Here is a 20,637-nt window from a genome sequence, read left to right as displayed (position 1 = left end):
TAATGTTTTACTAATATAATCTTTAAAGATTAAATTTTAATATTATTGTATAGTTAAAAAAAAAATTATATATTTTAATATTATTGGAGTTCTAAAAGAAATTATATATTCATATGGATGAGATGGAATAAATAGATATCTCTATCCATTTCAAACACAATTATTATTTTTTTTATACATAAAACGTTTTGAATATTTATAGTTTATATATCAAAATTAATATTATGAACTTATTAATTTATGACCGATAATTTAATCATAATATAAAAATGTTTTCTTCGTGCACAAAGTTGAATTTAATTATTTATGATAAAATGGGTTAATAATGGATTTTGGATGATTTAAACCCATCGATTGATTAAGTATGATTAGTCGCTCGAAAAGTAGGTTAAAACTTGAGGGACGAGGAAATTGAGAAACTGATCAAATTAACTAGGAATTTTGGTTCATTTAAGGATGGGGCAAGAGATTAGTGGAACCAATTTAAAGGAGAAACTGTCGAAAAAGTTTAAATGCTCTTAAGTTTTTCTTTAGAGTGATATCCTCCAATCCAAGGTTGTTAGGTTGGCATTTTTCGAGGGATAAAGGTTCACATATCATCGTAATATTCGACAAAGGCACATTGGTCACTTCCACTATTAATATAATAGAGACTATTAAATAGTTGTGAGTTAGCCTTTAATAGCGAACTATCTCTGGGTTGGATGATATATGGTCATAAGACTGTTGTAGTAAATCACGTAGGAGCTACTCTTGTGCCTACTCGTAATAAAGGGACAGTGATCTACACAATATCAAAATAGTTGGTAGGCACAAGAGCCGCTCCCACGTGACTATATAGGGAATACTAAAGATCCGTCAACTAATTCCTAGTAGTGAACTATCCTACAAGACAAGATCCATATATACCCTAGTTCTGAATTATTCAAAGGGTTGCGTTTCACCTATCATTGTGAAAACACTTTAAAAAGTTAGGTCACGTGATATCAATGATTTAAAAGTGCTTACCGGAGTTATATGATAACCTAATTATTGAGATAAAAAAGAGTCCGATGAATCCGAGATAGGTTAGTTGAAATAGAAGTAAGGCCCTATGATGGGGAGGGAGTATAAAAGCCCATATAGGTTGTGAGGTCCATTCGAGTTATGCATACTAGCCCAAAAAGGCCCATTTCCTCAAGTGTAGCCTTTTTGTCCTCGAACCTCAGTAATTTTTGTTTATAGCTTAAACTCGGGTTAGTAGATATTATTTTTTCTGGGCTTCCTTTCAAAGTTTTTAAAATGTCTATGCTAAGAGAGGTTTCCACGCCGTTATAAAGAATGTTTAGTTTCTCTCTCCAACTGATGTGGGATCTCACAATCCACCTCTCTTCTAGCGTCCTTGCTGACACTCATTTCTCTCTCCAATCGATATAGGATTTAACAATTCACCCCTTTTGGGGTCCAACGTCCTCGCTAGCACTTGTCCCTCTCTCCAATCGATGTAGGGTCTCACAATTCACCTTTTTCAGGGTCTAACGTCCATGCTGGTATTCGCTCCTCTCTCCAATCGATGTAGGATCTCACAATTCAACCCATTCGAGATCCACCATCCTCACTGGCACACAACCTGTTGTCCACCACCTTCAAGACGAGCGTTCTCGCTAGCACATCGTCTAGTGTCCACAGTTTCAACATTCTCGCTGGCACACCTCCCAGTGTCCACCCCTTTCAAGACTCAACATCTTCACTAGCACACCACCCAGTGTCACCAGTAGACACCCAAAAGAGAAAACCTAGAGAGAACAATATCTCTTACCTATGCACTTAGACTATTACATATAAATTCAACAATCCATGAGATTTGAAACCTAAACGAAACAGCTTTCTCGTTTCATTCTCAAACATCTTACTAATATTTTAAACAAAATCTTAAACCAAACGGCAGTTAATGATTACGCGTAGGGCAAGGATACAAATTATCAAGAGAGATTTTTTTTTAAAAAAAAAAAACCTACCTCTTGCTGTAATTAATAAGGAGGAGCTGTCTGTGACAGTGAAGCCATTATTTCCTTTTCCCAAATCTCACACTCCCAAAAGCAAAATTCATGAGCAAAGGACCTACCACCACCACCACCACCACCACCACCACCACCACAACCCATTACCTTTCTTCACTGTCTTCACAATTTTCAAAGAAGAAGAAGAACAACAACAGATCAAGATGATGATGATGAAGGACGATACTTGTCCAAGCTGGAAACTTTACGAAAACCCATTTTATATTAGCCCTTCTCATCGCCAAACGCCTCATAAATCCGCCATTAACAAGCACCTTCAGTTTTATTGCTTGAAGTTAGCTTCTTCTTCTTCCTTTTGCGATCTGGTTCCTACTAAGAAGCGAATGGACTCTGAGCTCGATCTTGCTCGTAGCCACATCGTGGAGCTCAAGACTGAGCTTCGGTATGAGCGCAAGGCTCGTAAAAAGCTTGAGTCTTTGGCCAAGAGGTTGGCTAAGGAGCTCGATGAAGAGAGGAAACAAAGGGAAGCCATGGAATTACTGTGTCAACAGCTTTCACGTGAGGTTTCTTTACATGAAACCAAGATTGATTTGATGAAGAAGAAGATTGAAGATGAGAGGAAGATGCTAAGGTTCGTTCATAATTTAATTTTGCTTTTTTCTTACCTTTTTTTTTTTTTTCTAGATCAAAAACTTAGGGTAATTAAATAAATCTAGTCTAAATAAATGAATAAACAACTCTGAGATCCGACATCGGTTAGAGAAGAGTACGTGAAATTTCTTATAAGGGTGTGAAAACTTGTCGGGGTGAATTGTGAGACCCCACCTTGATTGGATAGTGGAACAAAACATTTCTTACAAGGGTACGATAATTAAATAAATATGATCGAGATCCCACATTGGTACGTCTGTCTCTTGTAGATGCGTTAGACTCACATTGGTTATGTAACGGCCTAGATCCACCGCTAGCAGATATTGTCATCTTTGAACTTTTCCTTTCGGGCTTCCCCTCAAGGCTTTAAAACGCGTCTGTTAAGGGAAGGTTTCCACACCCTTATAAATGGTGGTTTGTTCTTCTCCCCAACCAATGTGATACATCACAGGTTCGACAAGGGTATAAAGCATACATCGATACCTCTGTCTCTAATAGACGCGTTAGGCTCATCGGTAGAGAGGGGTAAGAAGCATACATTGGTACCACTGTCTCTAATAGACGCAGTAGGCTCACATCGGTGGAGAGGGATACAAACCATTTCTTATAAAAGTGTGAAAACCAATTAGATAGCCTCACATCGATAGAGAGGGGTACAACGCATTCTTTATAAGAGTGCGAAAACTGATTAGATAGCCTCACATTGGTAGAGAGGGGTACGAATCATTCCTTATAAGAGTGTGAAAACCGATTAGAGAAGGGAACGAAACATTTCTCATAAAAGTGTGAAATCCTCTGTTTCTTGTAGACACATTAGGCTTGGACCGTTACAACGAACTGTTTGAGTGTGTTAGTTGATGTGACGTAGAGTGACATAAAATTTCCTCTATTTAATCTGAAATATTTGTCTGTCTACAAGGCAATCGGGCTAGGCATGATTCTTCTGAACTACTAAAAACAAGACTAAGACCGTTTATTTAGTAGTTGGTGACTCGATACCTATATCTACCGATAAGAATGACCATTTTCGTTAACAAGGAGTGAAAAACTAGTCGTTCGGTGACAAGAACCGCTTCCCTAATAAATGATTTATTTATTGTAATGCTTAAATAACCATGGAATCCTTGATTTCCTTTTGATTTGAAATTGAAGGTTGTCTGAGGTATTACGAGAGGAGAGAGTTCAAATGAAGCTTGCAGAGGTCAAGATCGTGTTCGAAGACATGCTTTCAGAGATAGAATCAGGCAAACTAAAACAAACGGCGGCTGACAATTCCTCGGCGAGTTCCATCAACAACAATGCTGTCGGCGACGGATCTTCACCGGCAGAATCAACAGCATTGGACGCCGTTGTGGGAGAGCAGAGATTATCCTGTAAAATGGAGATTCCGGCGGTGGCAGCTCCGACAAGTGGGTCGCCGGAGGTGGAAAATATTAATCCTCATATTGTGAGAGGGATTAAAGGGTTTGTGGAGTTCCGGCGAGTGGTTCGAACAAAAGGGTCGAAGAGTAGAGATTCAGATGCGAAATTGGAGTGTCAAAAGGCTCAGCTTAGAGTTCTTCTCAAACAAAAAGAAGGGTCTGTCAGATCCAACAACCTCTTTATTACCTAATTTACTTCATCTCTCTTATTGAAATAATTAGTCTATTTCCATAAATAAATCAATTTAGACTTCGAGTGGATTAATATGTTAACGGTAAGCTTAACTTAATTAGATGACATACGTCATTGACTAACAAGTTAAAGGTTCGAGTCTTCTCATAAGATCTCATATCGGTTAGAGAGAGGAATAGAACATTTCCTATAAGGGTGCGGAAACCTCTCGATAGCATAAACGTTTGAAAACCTTGAGTGGAAGCTCAAAAGGAAAAGTCCAAAAAGGACAATATTTGTTGACAGTGGGTTTCACCTATTACAATTGGTATCAGAGCCAAACACAGGGCGATATGTATTGATATGCCAGTGCTTCACCTATTACAAATGGTATGACACAGGGCGATATGTGTTGATATGCCAACGAGTACGTTGGGCTCCCAAGAGGAATGAATTATGAGATCTATCTGCTAGGAGTGGGCTTGTGCTGTTACAAATTGTATCAGAGCCAAACATAGGGTGGTGTGTGACGATATGTCAGTGAGAACGCTGGCCCCCAAGGGGAGTGGATTGTGAGATCCCACATCGTTTGGAGAGAGGAACGAAACATTCCTTGCGGCATGTGCCAGCGAGGACGTTGGACTCCCAAGGGAGTGGACTTGGACTATTAAAATTTTGTTGGGGATCCTTTTGTCCTTTTCATACAGACAAATATATTTTGTCAATGATAGATTAATATAACTAAAAAAAAGGGGAAAAAAATTGAGGTAAATGGGTGATAAAGAGCGTTCAAAAGATTTGAAGACTCAAAAAAATTTCATGAACTGGGTCGGGTCGAGTTCAAATAAGCAAAAACTTTTTGGATTAAGTTGATTCAAACCTACACACAGAGAGTTAGAATGACTATCAGTTCATCCTCTTAGTCAAAAAAGTCACGATACCGCTTGGTAGTAATCACTCGTGTGCATCATGGTGTTCCCTGATTTGTTAGGCCTCTGTTCCATGAGTCTCAATGGGGAGGTTGTCGGAGTGGTGGTGGTAGAGGATTACAAAATTGGGGGTAAGAGATTTTAAAATGGAAGAGAGTAGAGTTTTGTGGGGGTCAGAAAACAGTTGGTAAAGGTCAAAAATTGGAATTGTTAAAGCAATTTATGAGACCAAAAAGATGCCCCACCCCCCTTCCTCGGAGGCCTCCCCGTCCCCCCCATGCGATGCCAGCCTCTTTTGAATTCAATTTTAGCGCCCAAACTTAGCGTGCTAAGCCCACAACTCCTAAACCAAACCCTTTCTTTCATTCAAAAATTCAATCTTTCATCTCCCCCTTTCGACCCCTCTTCCGATTCATCGCTAATCATGGGCTGTGCTTCTTCCCATCTTCTGAACCACGACGACGAGTTTCCCCAACTGGGTGCCGCCGCTCTCACCCACCACATCGTCTCCCTTACTTCCACCACTTATGGCCTTCTTAACCTCGACCCACCTTCCGCTGCCACCCCAGCTCCGCCGCCCAGGTTCACCTTTGGCTCTGTTTTTCCTACTCCCCTCTCTGAACCCAAATCTGAGCCGGAGGTTATCAATTCCTGGGAGCTCATGGATGGCCTCGATGCTGACAGCTTTCGATTCTCTCTTCTTTCTCAATCTAAGAAATTTGCTCTCAAGGATTTTGATTCCAACAAGGAGAATTCCAATCCCAATTGCCCCAATCAGATCGTGGAATCTGCTGTCCTTCGACCATTGTCTCGAGCCGCTCCGACCGCTCCCGTGACAATTCCGTCCCCTGTGAAGCATTTGCTCGACAGGTATGTTGTGCTAAAATTGAACTCAAAACCTTAGACTGATGCTGACTTATAATTGTGTGATCACACCTTGGTATGAGGTACAACAAAACATTTTTTACAAGGGTTTGACTGTTATAAATGGTGTTATTGCCGGATACGGGCGGTGTGCCAGTGAGAACGCTAGGCCCTAGAGTAGATTGTGAGATCCCACCACGATTGGAGAGGGAACGAAACATTCCTTATAAGGGTGTGAAAACTTCTCCTTGGTAGGCACGTTTTAAAATCTTGAAGGGAAGCTCAAAATGTGGTGGATTGTGAGATTTCACATCAATTGGAGAGGGGAACGAAACATTCTTTATATGGGTGTGGAAACTTCTCTCTAGTATTGTGAGATCTCACATCAGTTGGAAAGTGGAACAAAACATTCTTGGGTGTCGAAACCTCTCCCTAGTAGATGCATTTTAAAACCTTGAAGGGAAGTCCGAACGGGAGTGAATTGTGAGATCCCACGTTGGTTAAAGAGGGGATCGAAACATTCCTTATAAAGGTGTGGAAATCTGCAAGCTATGGGTACAATGTGTTTAATCATTTATTCATATTGTTATTCAGATTTGAGGTACTCTGCCCGCCGAGCGGGGAGCATCGAGTGGTGGTATACACGACGACCCTACGTGGGATAAGAAAGACCTTTGAGGAATGCAACGCCGTGAGAGCGGCAATCGAAGGCACCGGAGTTCAAATCTGCGAGCGAGACGTGTCGATGGATCGAGGATTCAGAGAAGAGCTAAAGGAATTGATGAAAGGGAGAGGGGAAGAAGGCATGATTCCTCCAAGAGTGTTCATAAGAGGAAGGTACATAGGGAATGGTGAAGAAGTGTTGAAAATGGTGGAAGAAGGAGTTTTAGGTGAATTACTTGAAGGGCTACCAAAAATCAAAGCTGGGTCGGTGTGTGAAGGGTGTGGGAATGCAAGGTTTCTGCCATGTTTTCAGTGCAATGGGAGCTGTAAATTGGTGATGACAGTGAAAGAAGGAGGGCTTAAAAGGCTTGGCCATGGCAAGGCTGTGGTTGTCAAATGCCCTGATTGCAATGAAAATGGCCTTGTCCTTTGCCCCATATGCAGCTGATGCCTAAAACAGTGAGCATTCTGAGTTCCAAATTTTAATATACATATATGATGATCTCTGTTGAATCTGATACAGAGCTGTTTGTGGTTTTTACAATAAATCTGAGGTCAGTTCTTTGCTGATTTATGAAAAAGAAATGGGTTTCAATCTTTCTGTCTAACACCTCAAGGTCTTCATACTTGTTTGTCATGAACTCTGCTAAGAACAAAGTTGAAAGAATATGAACAAGTTATTATGATAAGCAAATTGTTAGCGAATGTTTCAGGTCATTAACTCGAACCGGAGTTGAGTTGGGTTAATCGTGTGTGAAACGCCTCATGCCTAGATTCATATCATAATTTCAAGCTAAACATGCATGATTTTAGAGTTTTTATGACTGATTCATCGAAAAAAAAGTTAACTTTGTTGGTATAAGTAGTAACTATTCTTATCGTAAGCTATATTATGGATCAAGCCACCGAGAACTTGGGCCGACCTTATCATCGGCCCATCAAGGAAAATATCTAGAGACGTTATGTCGAGAGCTAGAAGCAAAATTTTCCCCTAATTATTAGCCATCACAAGTCTTTTCTTTCTTTCTTTCTTTTTTTTTTTTTTTTTTTTGAAAAGATCAAAAACCTATAAAATTTTAATTGATTAATAATTCAACTTAAAAAAGTAAACTAGATGCTAGATCCTCTACAAATCTTTTTAAAAGCGTGTCAATCTCGAAGTTGTGTATGTGATGTCCCACATTGGTTGGGGAGGAGAACAAACCACCATTCATAAGGATGTGGAAACTTTCTTCTAGTAGACGCGTTTTAAAGCCTTGAGGAAAAGCTCGAAAAGAAAAACCCAAAGAGGACAATATCGACTAGCGGTGGATTTGGGCCGTTAAAAATGATATCAAAGCCAGACACCAGACAATGTGCCAGCCTTCTCACTGTTCCCCGAAAGGGGTAGACACAGGGCACCAGGGCGGTGTGCCAGTAAGGACATTGGGCCCCAAAAGGAGGTGGATTTGAGGGGCGGTCCCACATCGATTGGAGGAAGGAAAGAGTGTCAGCGAGGACGTTGGGTCCCGAAGAAGTCCAAAAAAGACAATTTCTGCTGGCGGTGGATCTGGGCCGTTACACTGTAGAACAGAAATATTGTAGCTTTTCATTAGCGAAGGCCTTGTGAAGTAAACCCCTTATAGGAAGTCGTAGCTAAAGTTTTGGCTCAAACTTATAAAAATAATTCCAACGAACAGAAAAAAAATACATATATATCATCCTCATCAACATCAAATTAGGTTGTCGTAACCAAACTTACTTTTCGAAGATAAAAATTTTAATCATTAAACGATATTTAAAATAAAGTTTAGAGTAATAGTAATCAATTATTGATAATTAGTCAATTCATTAGCAAATAAAATAAGGCTCAATCAATAATTGACATTCAACAAATAAAATTGTGGCTTAAAATTATAGTCTTCCCAAAAAAAAAAACACCTAAAAAGTTAAAAGGCTTATAAGAAGTGGTACTTAGATAGTAATTAAGTGATAAGATGAATGAGAGCATGGCTAAGAAAGGACCGTCTCCAGTCGTAGAAACTCTAAAATTAAGCGTGTTTTACTCGGAGCAATTCTATATTGGGTAACATCCAAGGAATTTTCGTAGAATGCATGTAAATAAGGACAAAACATGCTGAAATGACATATGTTGATTTATGGGGATAGCCTTCACTTTTAGAAGAAATAGTAAGTAACGTGACAATGTCACAAGGGATGCAGTAGAATGTCAGGGTCATCAGGTATCGAATCCAAATTTCGAATTCTGGGTATGAGTCGTTACATATTAGACGGTTAAATAATAGTGTGCATGGACCAAATTGTTGTTTTCTTTTAAGTGCAAGAACTAAAATGAGTATTGTAAAAGTTTATAGTCGTTTGGTAGCCATTTTCTTTTTGGTTTTTGTAACAGTCCAAGCATACCGCCAACAGATATTGTCCTCTTTGAGCTTTCTCTTTCGAGTTTTCCCTCAAGATTTTTAAAACGTGTATACTATGGAGAGATTTCCACACTCTAAAACGGATCTCACAAACCATTGAAACGCGTCTTCTATGGTTGCTTAGCAATAGCAAGTTAAAAAGCTCAAGGTTTTTAAAATTGATAGCACCAACATGTTTTGGGAGATAAAAAGGGTTTCCCAAGTAAGCCAATGAGTTTTGTTATAAGTGTGTAACGAACCCCACCAAAAACATGAAATTTCCCTACTAATATCATCAATTACTTTCTTGAGAAGTTGAAAACAACCCATCAAATGAACAAGGATAGCTTCAATTACACTCTTCATTCAAACTTCTTTCTCCACTAAACAAAACGTTTTCGAACTCATTTAGTTCAATCATACGAAAGCTAACAATAGAAAAACGAACAAAACTAAAAAAAAATTGCTCCAAGCAGAACACGCTAAAAGTCATAGAAAGCCGAAATAAGACCTCGTGATATGGAATCACTACAAGGCGAGTAAGATTCGAATTACCGATCGAATATCTCAAGGCAAGAACACTTGTTTCAAATTCGAATCACTCTATAAGCAAGATCGATCATGTGTAGCTTGAATGATTCTTGTTGATCAAATATCTCATGACAAGAACACTTGTTTGAGATTCGAATCACTCCACAAAGCAAGATTGATCATGTTGAGCTTGAATGATTCTACATGCGAACTTAAACTACATAGAATTGCAAAGAAACTTAATCATTGGCTAAAAGAAAGCTCAAATGCTTCTTTTACTGTATTTTCCAAATCTCTTACAAATACAACACCTTATACAGCCTCAAAATGAAACTCTTTTGACTTTATATAAGACATTTCAAGAGTTTGTAATATTCATGCTTTATGGTCATAATTAGTCACCATGTAAATAACAATGAAGTTTCATCCTTTTTCAACGTGGCATGAATTGAAATATATTTTGATAATTTTACAACATTTTCTTCACATCTCCATTGAAGTATACTGCATGATTGAAGTCTCTTAGTTCCTATCACCTCAATACAAAAAAGAAATAAATAATGTCACGTCACCTTGTGTTAGCTCTACCGTCTCAAAAAAGTCATGAAAGATCGACAATTGAGACCAAAATACTACTCCTCTAATTTTAGGGACTAATTGATTAATCATGTGATAGTTTAATATCATATAAAAACATGAGGTCATTTGTTCAAATTGGTACCCATTTAATACCAATAGTATAATTGATTGAAACTTGTGTTAATTTCAAAATCACGAACAATTTTTCAAATATAAACCCTAATAATCTAATTGATAACTCCATTCAAATTTTCGTCATGAAATCAAAATGTGCATTTTGATTAAAATTAGGACAAAAAAAAATGTTCGAATTGTTGCAATTATGGTGGTGGTATGCGAGTCTTCTATATGTTATATCAACGTTCTCCTTTCCTTGTGAGCTTGAAAATTTATAAAATGTTCGAACGGTTGAAAATTGATATTAATTTAGAAAGAAAAGACATTATAAGAGGAGTTCGAACACATCATGTTCTACTTTTATCGAGAATCTTCCATCCAAAAAAAACATCCTTAAAAGTTAAGGATGTTCTTCATATGTCCTATCATTTATAGCACAACATTTGAGAGGGCCATATCTCAATATACCAAAAATAATGATGAAACCAAGTCTGTTTTTCTAGAAGGAAAAGAAAAAAATAGTCACTCTACATGAGTAATCTCTAGGGATAATCAATATATTCTTTTTCCTTTTTAACTATTACTTTATAGGTTTACGATAACTCTTAATTTTGGGCTTTCGAATTGATTTTCTAACCTCTCCATGAACGTCTAAATCTTTGACATAATTGTGTCGTGTGTTCTTGAATGACTTTGAATCAATTCGATAATTTTTAAAAATTATTTTCAGTTATCTTGTTTGGATTAATTTTACACAGCGTCTATCACGGGTAGAAATGTTCATTTAACCTACGTAGATTCATCCAAAACAAGACGAATGAGAATAGACAGATAGAGATATCTATTTGACCGTAGGGATCGGTCTCAAACGGAGTAGAGAATCTTTGTCTAAACGAGATAAAACATTATGTTGATAGACATTATTGAATTGACTAGGAACATGATATTCGCAAAAATCAATAAATTTTGTGCGAGATGATGATTGTAACATGTGGCTGTGGCTGTGGCAGGCTTCCTCATCTTGCTCCGTCTCGTAGATATCTCTAATCACGGGTCTATCGAAAGTTGGGTTCGTAAACTTTTATGGTTTATATCGTTTTTATGTCTAAACAACATTTAAGTTGATGTTTTAGAAGGTAGGAGGTGATTGTGTTGACAAAGAATAAAGAGCAAAGGGTTATGTTAGGTCAAGAAGTTTGTTAAGCTATGTTTATCAAAGGGTTAGAGGTTTACATAAGGCATTGAATTGGTTTAGATTGTAGGGCCAACTTAATCATTAAAGTATATGCGATTATCTAAATTTAAAAAATATATATTTTTTATTCATCAAGTTCAGTTGTATTCGAGTCGGTAAATGAGAAGTATATGAATGAACCGATACCACATTCGAATGAGAAGGGTTTTTGTTCGGATATGGAGTCTCTCTATCTGGTAGAGATATATTTGGAAGATAACTCGTAAAGATCTGATAGACATATATATGGTAGATATTTGGTAAAGATTTGATAGAGATATATTCGATAGACTCATAGGTTTAAATCTTTGAAACATATATTTAGTAAATTGAAACCATATATATATATATATATACGGCTCTCAAGATTCTTTCTTTTGTATTATCTGTTGTATAATAACTGAAGTCATCAATATAGAACTTTTAGTCAATATTCCTCTTTGTATTTTCTCTCTCGTTCTTTGTGTTCATCTTGATCGAGTGTGTGCGTTGTTGAGCGATCCTAACAATTGGTATCAGAGCTAACAACTGGTATCGATTCTAACAGTTTTAAGAAAATCACCTCAAGGTAAAGTAAGATTCAGATTACCTTATTGATCAAATATCTCAACGCAAGAACATTTGTTTGAGATTCGAATTACTACACAAGTAAGATCGATCATGTCAAGCTTGAATGATTCTAAACATGCAAGTGTAGTATTTGCAAAGAAACTTATTCGGAGATTAAAAAAAGTTAGAGGGATGAAATAATAATAATAATTTTATTTTTTTTTTAAAAAAAAGAAAAAGGCTTCACAATCAGTTTCAAATTCGTACCTGATTTTCCAAAAGGCAATCGCCTTTTTTTATTATTATTATTTTGATGAGGAAAATTTAAAAAAAAAATTAAAAATAAAACGAAAAATAAAATAAAACATTTTTTTTTCTGGTAGACACCTTCCAGTGGACCCCACCGCTGCACACGTTGTCGCCAACTGTACACACATAGGAATGACAACCTGCGAATAAGAGGATACCACGTCAGCTTCTCATTTGTCGGTATCCGAAATCTGGGTCCCATAAAGTCGGCAATAAAGTCAACGCGATGCTATGATTGATGTGTCAAACTCGTCAATTTAGTTACGAATTAATCGGCTTTGGACCATTAGCTTTCCCCACATCATTTCACCCATTGACTCACTCCTCACACAGCTACCACACTTCATTTTTCCCCTAATTATCCTTCAATCTTCAAAATTTAACTCAATAATTACATAAATTTCGAAGTATAATTTGGATATCGTTTTTATTTTTAGGGTTTCGATGCATCAGATGAATCGTCTATAAACTATTGTATTTACCCGAACACTTGATATCGTCAACTAATATGAAAAAATAAGGGTGGTAACGACGAGAACTATAGAGATTTGGCTAAACCCGACCAAATTGCAACTTATAAGGTTAATCCGTACGAGCTCGGAAAAGTTGGGCAGTGTATAAATATGGAGAAGAACTTATTAGGAATACATAGATGCATATATAAATATGGATACTTTGATATACACTAAGGCTAATTAAACGGAGAAATGGGATAGTGGGTCTAATGATGAGGGAGACGCTGACTTAGTGAAGCCCCAGATATCATTCTCATGCCCATATCCCAATCCTCTGCTCGATACTTGCATATGATGTTGTTGTTGTTGTTGTTCGTGTTCGTGTTCTCTGTCTTCGATGGATCTTTCGTTGTGACCGTTCAGTTGGGATGCGACAAGTCGGTCAAGGGCAACCCAGTTGTCGAGCTTGACCATAGGTCGGTCGTGGACGAGCTCTGGCATTGGCTCTGTTGGTTCTAAAAGCATCTCGTGGTTGAAGATGATGTTGTAGTCGAACGGTGTCGTTTCGAGTTGGTGGTGGGAAACTATTGAAGGGACGGTTGTGGGGCTATCTAGCCTTGGTAGATGCATGAATGATTTGTCAACTTTTTGTTGTTGATCTTCTATGTTGTTCTTTGAGTTGAGTATTAATCTTGAAGATTGGTTGTTGTAGTTGATATTGGAAAATGACTCCATTTCTAGCTTGCATGTTCTTCCCATATAATGAAGTATTTGATCCAAAACTCCATCGTTGTTCGCGTTTAGTAATCGAACATCGGAATCCGACCCACTTGCCTTCGGGCTATCCACGCACTTTTGGTAGCTCTTCTTTTTGAAAATTCGACATACGACCCACCCGTCCTCCGACACTTGTGGCTCTCCAATCGAGTTACAAATCTGTAGAAGCATAAATGAATGACAACATTCTCATTCGATACAACGAGATCAAATATTTGCATTACTAGCTTACATTGTTGTCACGGTTACAATCGTCTAGACGGTATTCATGCATAATCCAATCAGACTTTTGGCCATGAGGGGCTCGTCCTTTATAAAAGACTAAAGTTTTTCTCAACCCAATTCGTTTAGATCCAGTGTAAATAATCTTATCACGACCAGTGGCTTTCCAGAATCCAACCGCTGTAGCACGATTCGTGCGAGTTCCAGTTGGATACTTCTTATCCTTATGGCTAAAGAAGTACCAATCGTTTTGTGGGGTGGATCCGATCTTGCATTTCTCTACACGAAACGGAAAAAAAAAAAAAAAAAAAAAAAAAAAAAAAAACATGAAATCGAAACACGAAACGAGAAGAACATTAAAAAGACAAAAAAATAAATAAAAATGAAACCTTGAATATCCCAAGGCTCGAGCTTGTTAAGATCAACATCACGAATGACATCAAGATCAATCTTTTGAAAGGCAACCTTCTTCCTAAGGTAATAATGTAGAAGCTCCTCTTCAGTGGGGTGGAAACGGAAGCCCGGAGGAACTTGAGAGTGACCGTTGACCGACAGTGTCATGTCGTGCTCCGCCATGAAAGCAAAAAACAACCGCCGGAAAAGCTGTGGAGACGGTGGAGAGAGAGAGAGAGAGAGAGAAAAGGTGGGTTTTTTTAAGGGCAAAGCTGAGCGTAAAGGGTAATGAAGCAATGATAATTTATAATGAGAGAGAGAGAGAGAGAGGTGTCAAGTGGAGGATGGTAAGGCCCTGAAATTGATGAAAAGGGTTACATTTTTTTATGTCTGATAGGGCATTAGTGTACTTAGGGTATTGAGCCTATTAGCTTCAAGAACAGCCAACCACCTAAAATTATACACACACACCCCACATAATATTCAATAATTAAATTACAATTTAGTCCTTATAAACACTAGGCAGTGTGTCGGTGAGAACGCTCGATTGGAGAGAAAAATGAAGTATCCCTTATAAGGGTATGAAAGTCTCTCTTTAATAGACGTGTCTTAGAACAGTGAAACTGATGACAATCGTAATGGGCCTTTACAGCAGAGCAAGACATTGGACGGTGTGTCATTGAACCTCTAAAAGAGTGGATTGTGAGATCGGAACTAGGGTTGATTAGAAGGAAGAAAAGGGTTAGAAGAAAGGGCTCAATCGAAACCATGACCTTTGACCTTAAAAATCTATTTGAAAGCCACACCAAAAACAACCACTTCTCAAAAAAGAGTTTTTTTTTTTTTTTTTTTTTTTCCTCTTATTATTATTATTATTTTTAAAAAATAAAAAGATGAAAATGCAACCACCTTGAAAGACAAAGGAGAGGCAAAAGGAGGGATGATGGGGTCGGAGCCACTGAGCTATCAAACAGATGTGTGAAGGAAAATTAAAACCTAAAATGCCTTTTTTTTTTTTTTTTTTTTACAACATTATTGTTTTATTATTTATTTTAAATAATTGACTCCGAGTAGTTAAAAATGATAATAAAATATATGTATATATAATTGTATCGTGAGTAAAAATATATAGGGACAAAGGTCGTGATTATTGTATGATGTTAGAACGAGTAGTGAGTGGCTAACTAATATCTAGTAATGAACGGTCTAGATTTAGAAGGTTCGTATATGTACTAGAGTTGGTAGCTATAGGGTCGAGCCCTACCTGATATGAACCCACATGATGAAATTAAAAAAACATGTGCCGATCGGAAAAACTTCACTCTTATAAGTATTTACATAAAAATATCGGGACAATTAAGATGTCAAATCTAAATTCAAGACAAGTAATTACACGATGTTATTAATTTAATATTTGCTGATTTGTATAGATGTTTTTTAAAGACAAAAAGAATAAAAAAAAAATCAAATCATTTGGGATCATAATTTTTGAAAATGACTTCTAATTTATAAAAAAAAAATTAAAAAAATAAGAATTTCAAAGTCATTATAAAATTATTTAAAATAGGTCTATAAATTTTTAATTATGTGCTTATTAAGTTTTTTTAATTTTAAAAATATATAATAGGTCTCTAAAAATTTTATTTCTCGTCTAAAATTATTAAATTAATCTTTTCCTTTGAGTTGAAACCCATCTATCAGATAGAAAATAAAAATAATCAGAGATTTATCCGACACAAAATTAAAAATTTAAAAATTTGTTAATCATTTTTTAAAGTTTAGAGACCAAATAGACGTAAAATTAAAAGTCGTGAGATTAAACGGGTTAATTATAGCTGAATTATGTTCACTCTGATACAATTTTCTAAGGATCAGACTCTTTCTTTTTCGTGTCAGATACTTATATCGCTTTCGGTTTATCGTGTCGTATGCATGCAAAGATAATATTGGAAGGAGGGGACATTAGTTAGGCATTACTTTATAGGGTCTTAGCTTTAGCTTAGGTTTAAGATTATAAATCTAAGTTTTCACATAAATGAAATCTAAGCTTTATCTTTTTGTTGAAATTAAGAATCACATGAACCACTCAACCGAATGTAATGTCGTTTTATTTTCTTATCCTTACGACATTTAATTTGGTGAGCTATGACATCCTAGGTTGTTGTCAATTACGTGTATGCAAAAGTCATTATTGGAAATGACACAACCTCAAAATTTGTACTTTTTACCTTATTTTTGTTGGAGAATAACTTTAGTAACTCAAGTTTTTACTAGAGGAATCACGTAAAAAGTTATAGCGTTTATTATTATAAACTCGAGAGGAATACGGAGCAGGGTGGAGGGCAGGAAAGCGTTTCCCGTTCCCACTCCACCTCCTATTTCAATTTCAATTCTCGTGAAATGATCCGTTTATTTTTGCAGAAACTGGAGCAGTCGTAGGGAACTCGGGACGTCAGATTCTCCGTGACCACTTTTTCCCATTTTTAATATATATATTTGTTTTCAAAAAAATTTAATGGGTAATTTCTAATTTTTAATTAAATCTAATAATATTTCATTTTAAAAACACAACATGTTTATATATTCATAATGTACCAAACTTTTTAATACATTAATTCAATAACCACTCAACATAATTGAAACACATATTAATAATACACATCAAATAATAAATACTAAAATCACTATACCTATGTATGTATTTTTCTATTTTTGTAATGTTCAAATTAAAAGATCGAAAAAAAAAAACAGAAGTTTCGATGATCATTTTTATTGACCGTCAGCAAAGAGAAAAAAAAATGAAAAAACCACGCCCGAGTCGTGGTAAACTGTGGCGAAATGATGGATTTTGTTGTTTAAAAATGTTCACCGACGTTAATGTGGGAGATTATTGCTTGATTTTTATTGTTATGATATGCTCTGTTATCCGGTTATTATGGTAGGACGGTTAGAGTGTCTCCAATTATCCTCTTATACTGAATTTCTCTCGGTTGGCACAAGTCTACATAATATCGTAGTAGTTGGTAGATATGAAGATCGTTCCTTCATGAATATCATTATTGTACTATACGTGGACTGATAGGGAGTCGCCAACTAATCTCTAATAGTGAACTATCTCGATTGACAATGTCTGTATGTATGTATGTATATATAATTTGAAACGATGATAGGGAGCAGTATAGCTAGACTATTTGGACGTAGGGGAACCCTAGATAATCAGAACCTAAAATAAGACTCTCGTGATGTAGATGAGTTCAGATGAGCTAAATGAGTCTTGACCGAGTCTCAACGTCACTTCCCAAACCAAAACAACCTTTCCTAGATCTAGAAAACGTTGAACGTTGAAGTTCCACAACATGTAACATAAACAAACAAGTTGATTTGTCTTCGACCCACTGAAGATCGAAGCTGATAAAATACATTACTTCATTGTTCTATGTTCTACGAGGTCTTGCACAAGCAGATACTCGGAAAGGGTCGCAAAGTGTAAAGATATAGTTTTTGACAACTATTATAAGAACAACAAAATCGATTATATCGAGATTGTCTAAATGGTAATAAGGAAGTAGTAGTCGTCCTCTCATATCATCTGAACTCGTCCTGATGAACCGATCAATGAACCGATAATAATCAAGTTTAGTCCCAATATTTTCGATAACTCGAACGGTTCGAGAATCCGAAAAACATGATTCAAAATTTGAACGCACAAAGGAAAAAGTTGGGCACTCACAACAAGAGCAGGTCGAGGGCAAAGATTTTCTTAAACAAATAATGTGTTTATTTAAGATTGTTTCTGTTATGAGACAGCAAATTTATGTCTTAAAGTGTAATGATTATTAAATTAAAAACATTTATATTTATAAAATTAAAATTCTGGAAATTAATGATGGAGTTTGGGCGGCAAATTGACCCACCAACTAATTCTCACTAACCTCCAATATTTAGTACACAATTTTTCATTTTATTTTATTTTTTATTTTATAATTTCTCACTTTATTTCCATTAATATGCTTCTCTTTTTATAATTCAATTTATTTGTGGAATGTTGGGTGACGTTTGTTGTGACGTAAACATATTTTCATTTTCATATTAATTGAGAGATTTATGTTTTTTTTTTTTTTTTTTTTATATTATACTTTTTGGATCCATAATCCCCTTTTCTCTACTTTAATTAGTGCCTAATTTGGATTAATTTCTAGTTTTTCGGTTAATGATTCAAAATCTTTTTCGAGCATTCCCTTTTCTAAGACATGAATACGTAACCTACTTGGCTTGAACTGATTCAAACAGTGATGGCTATTCCGACAATTTAAATAGTGGGTATTCTCCTTGTGACATGAATACTATGAGATCCCGAACCGATTCAAACAGTGATGACTATCCCCACAATTCAAACAATGGGTATTCTCCTTGTGACATGTATACTGTGAGATCCCGAATTCAAACAGTGATGACTATCCCCACAATTCAAATAATGGGTATTCTCCTTGTGACATGTATACTGTGAGATCTCGAATTGATTCAAACAGTGATGACTATCCCCACAATTCAAACAGTGGGTATTCTCCTTGTGACATGAATACTGTGAGATCCCGAACTGATTCAAACAGTGATGACTATCCCCACAATTCAAACAGTGGGTATTCTCCTGTGACATAAATACTATGAGATCCCACATCGGTTGAAAAATGAAACGAAACATTCCTTACAAGGGTGTGAAAATCTCTCCCTAGTAGACGCGTTTTAAAACCAGGAGGCTGATTGCGATACATAACGGGCTAAATCAGACAATATCTACTTGCTGTGAACTTTAGCTATTACAAATATTTTATCAATACGTGTCATTTTAACATGTTTTGTTCTTACTCACTCTTTATTTTATATATATATATATAGACACGTATTTATATATATACGTACTTGAAAAATAAATTAATAGTTTGTGTAATTATTGAATTATACACGAATCCTACACTAAATAATTATTGAAACTTATTGATAGTTACATACTCAATTATTAAGATATTTAACTAATTATGTAAATTTTAAGGTAAAAGAGTATTTATTTAACTACATATGCATTGATATTATAAATATGAAACAAAATAATTGATGTCACATCTTTTATTTGCTATCATGCAAAATTTTATTAAATAGATCAATTCAATAATTTTTTAAATATTATATAGTTATTTAAATATGATTCAATAATTTTTTTTTTTTTTTCTTAATGGAATATGATCCAATAATTTTTTGGTACCAAAATCTTATTTTTCTGAATTTATAAAATATTTTGAAAATCTTAATGTCAAATGTAATATTAACCACTCTAAATTACTAAAATGGCCTCAAATTATTTATAAAAATAAGGGGGAAAGTGAGTGAAAATTAAGAGAGAGGGCATTTACGTCATTTCATGGGAAAATATTGTCGGACTCATTCGAACCTCAAATATTTTGTTAAAAAAATATCACTCATTTTATATTAATTGAGTGATATTCATTTTAACGTTAAAAAATTCTTTAGATTTATACGAATTTGATTAATTTATTTACTAAATTTTGTTTGGTCTTAAATTTTATGGTTTATTTCTATTTGTCTCTCAGCTTTAAAATATGTCTAATAGATCACTAAATTTTTGAGTTTATATCTATTTAGTCCCTTAATATTTAAAAAAAATGTGACACCGAGGTAAATGAGAGGTACATGAATTAACCGAGATTACATCCGAATGAGAGTGATCTTAAGGATAAGATAACAAAAAAAGACCTAAAAGAAATAAAAGTGGGATTCACAATGTGGGATCTCACTATCCTTCTTCGTTCGGGACCCAACATCCTCGCTAGCACTCGTTTCTCTCTTCAATCAATGACAGATCCCACATCAGTCAGAGAGTGAAACAAAACATTCTCCCTAGCATATGCACTTTAAAAATCTTAAGAAAAGCCCGAAAAGGAAAGCGCATAGAGGACAATACCTGCTAGCAATGGGCTTAGGCCGTTACACAGGAAACTTCATAATTAAGCGTGTTTGATTTGGAATAATCGTATCGTGGGTGGTGACCGAAAAAGGTTCCATGAGTCAATGACCTAATAAACACAAAATTTAAAGTTCGAACACTTAATTTAAATTAATAATTTATTATATATTTTCTAAGATTAAAAAAAAAATGTATTAAAAAGGAAAGTTAGGTAGGAAATGTAGATGAGGAGGTTGAAAGGAAGGATACAATATGCATGCGGGAGTTTAATAATGTTATTGTAATTTATCAAAATCATGAGTATTTTTTAAATAAATAAATAAATAACTAAATATATATTTTTAAAAAAAAAAACTTAAAAAATATTATTAAAACTTTTAAAATAAAATAAA

General features: G+C 35.6%; 3 protein-coding genes across 3 annotated transcripts; 2 read left to right on the top strand and 1 right to left on the bottom strand.

Moving 5' to 3' along the window:
* The first annotated feature begins 2,052 nt into the window (after positions 1-2,052).
* On the top strand, positions 2,053-4,345 carry BLT (branchless trichome). The gene is made up of 2 exons (XM_023665626.2): positions 2,053-2,631; positions 3,804-4,345. The coding sequence occupies exons 1-2, from the start codon at positions 2,204-2,206 to the stop codon at positions 4,261-4,263; spliced, it is 888 nt and encodes a 295-aa protein (XP_023521394.1). The 5' UTR covers positions 2,053-2,203; the 3' UTR covers positions 4,264-4,345.
* Positions 4,346-5,335: 990 nt separating this feature from the next.
* LOC111783959 (uncharacterized protein At3g28850-like) lies at positions 5,336-7,213 on the top strand. Its single transcript, XM_023664780.2, has 2 exons — positions 5,336-6,043; positions 6,632-7,213. The coding sequence occupies exons 1-2, from the start codon at positions 5,451-5,453 to the stop codon at positions 7,146-7,148; spliced, it is 1,110 nt and encodes a 369-aa protein (XP_023520548.2). The 5' UTR covers positions 5,336-5,450; the 3' UTR covers positions 7,149-7,213.
* Positions 7,214-13,015: 5,802 nt separating this feature from the next.
* LOC111783961 (NAC domain-containing protein 12) lies at positions 13,016-14,587 on the bottom strand. Its single transcript, XM_023664785.2, has 3 exons — positions 14,262-14,587; positions 13,883-14,151; positions 13,016-13,809 (listed from the first exon to the last, which is right to left on the bottom strand). The coding sequence occupies exons 1-3, from the start codon at positions 14,446-14,448 to the stop codon at positions 13,114-13,116; spliced, it is 1,152 nt and encodes a 383-aa protein (XP_023520553.2). The 5' UTR covers positions 14,449-14,587; the 3' UTR covers positions 13,016-13,113.
* Between the last annotated feature and the right edge of the window lie 6,050 nt (positions 14,588-20,637).

Source organism: Cucurbita pepo, chromosome 13 (genome assembly GCF_057944985.1).
Source record: "Cucurbita pepo subsp. pepo isolate OVF chromosome 13, ASM5794498v1, whole genome shotgun sequence".
Lineage (NCBI taxonomy): Eukaryota > Viridiplantae > Streptophyta > Magnoliopsida > Cucurbitales > Cucurbitaceae > Cucurbita > Cucurbita pepo.
This window is presented reverse-complemented; position numbering and strand designations above follow the sequence as displayed.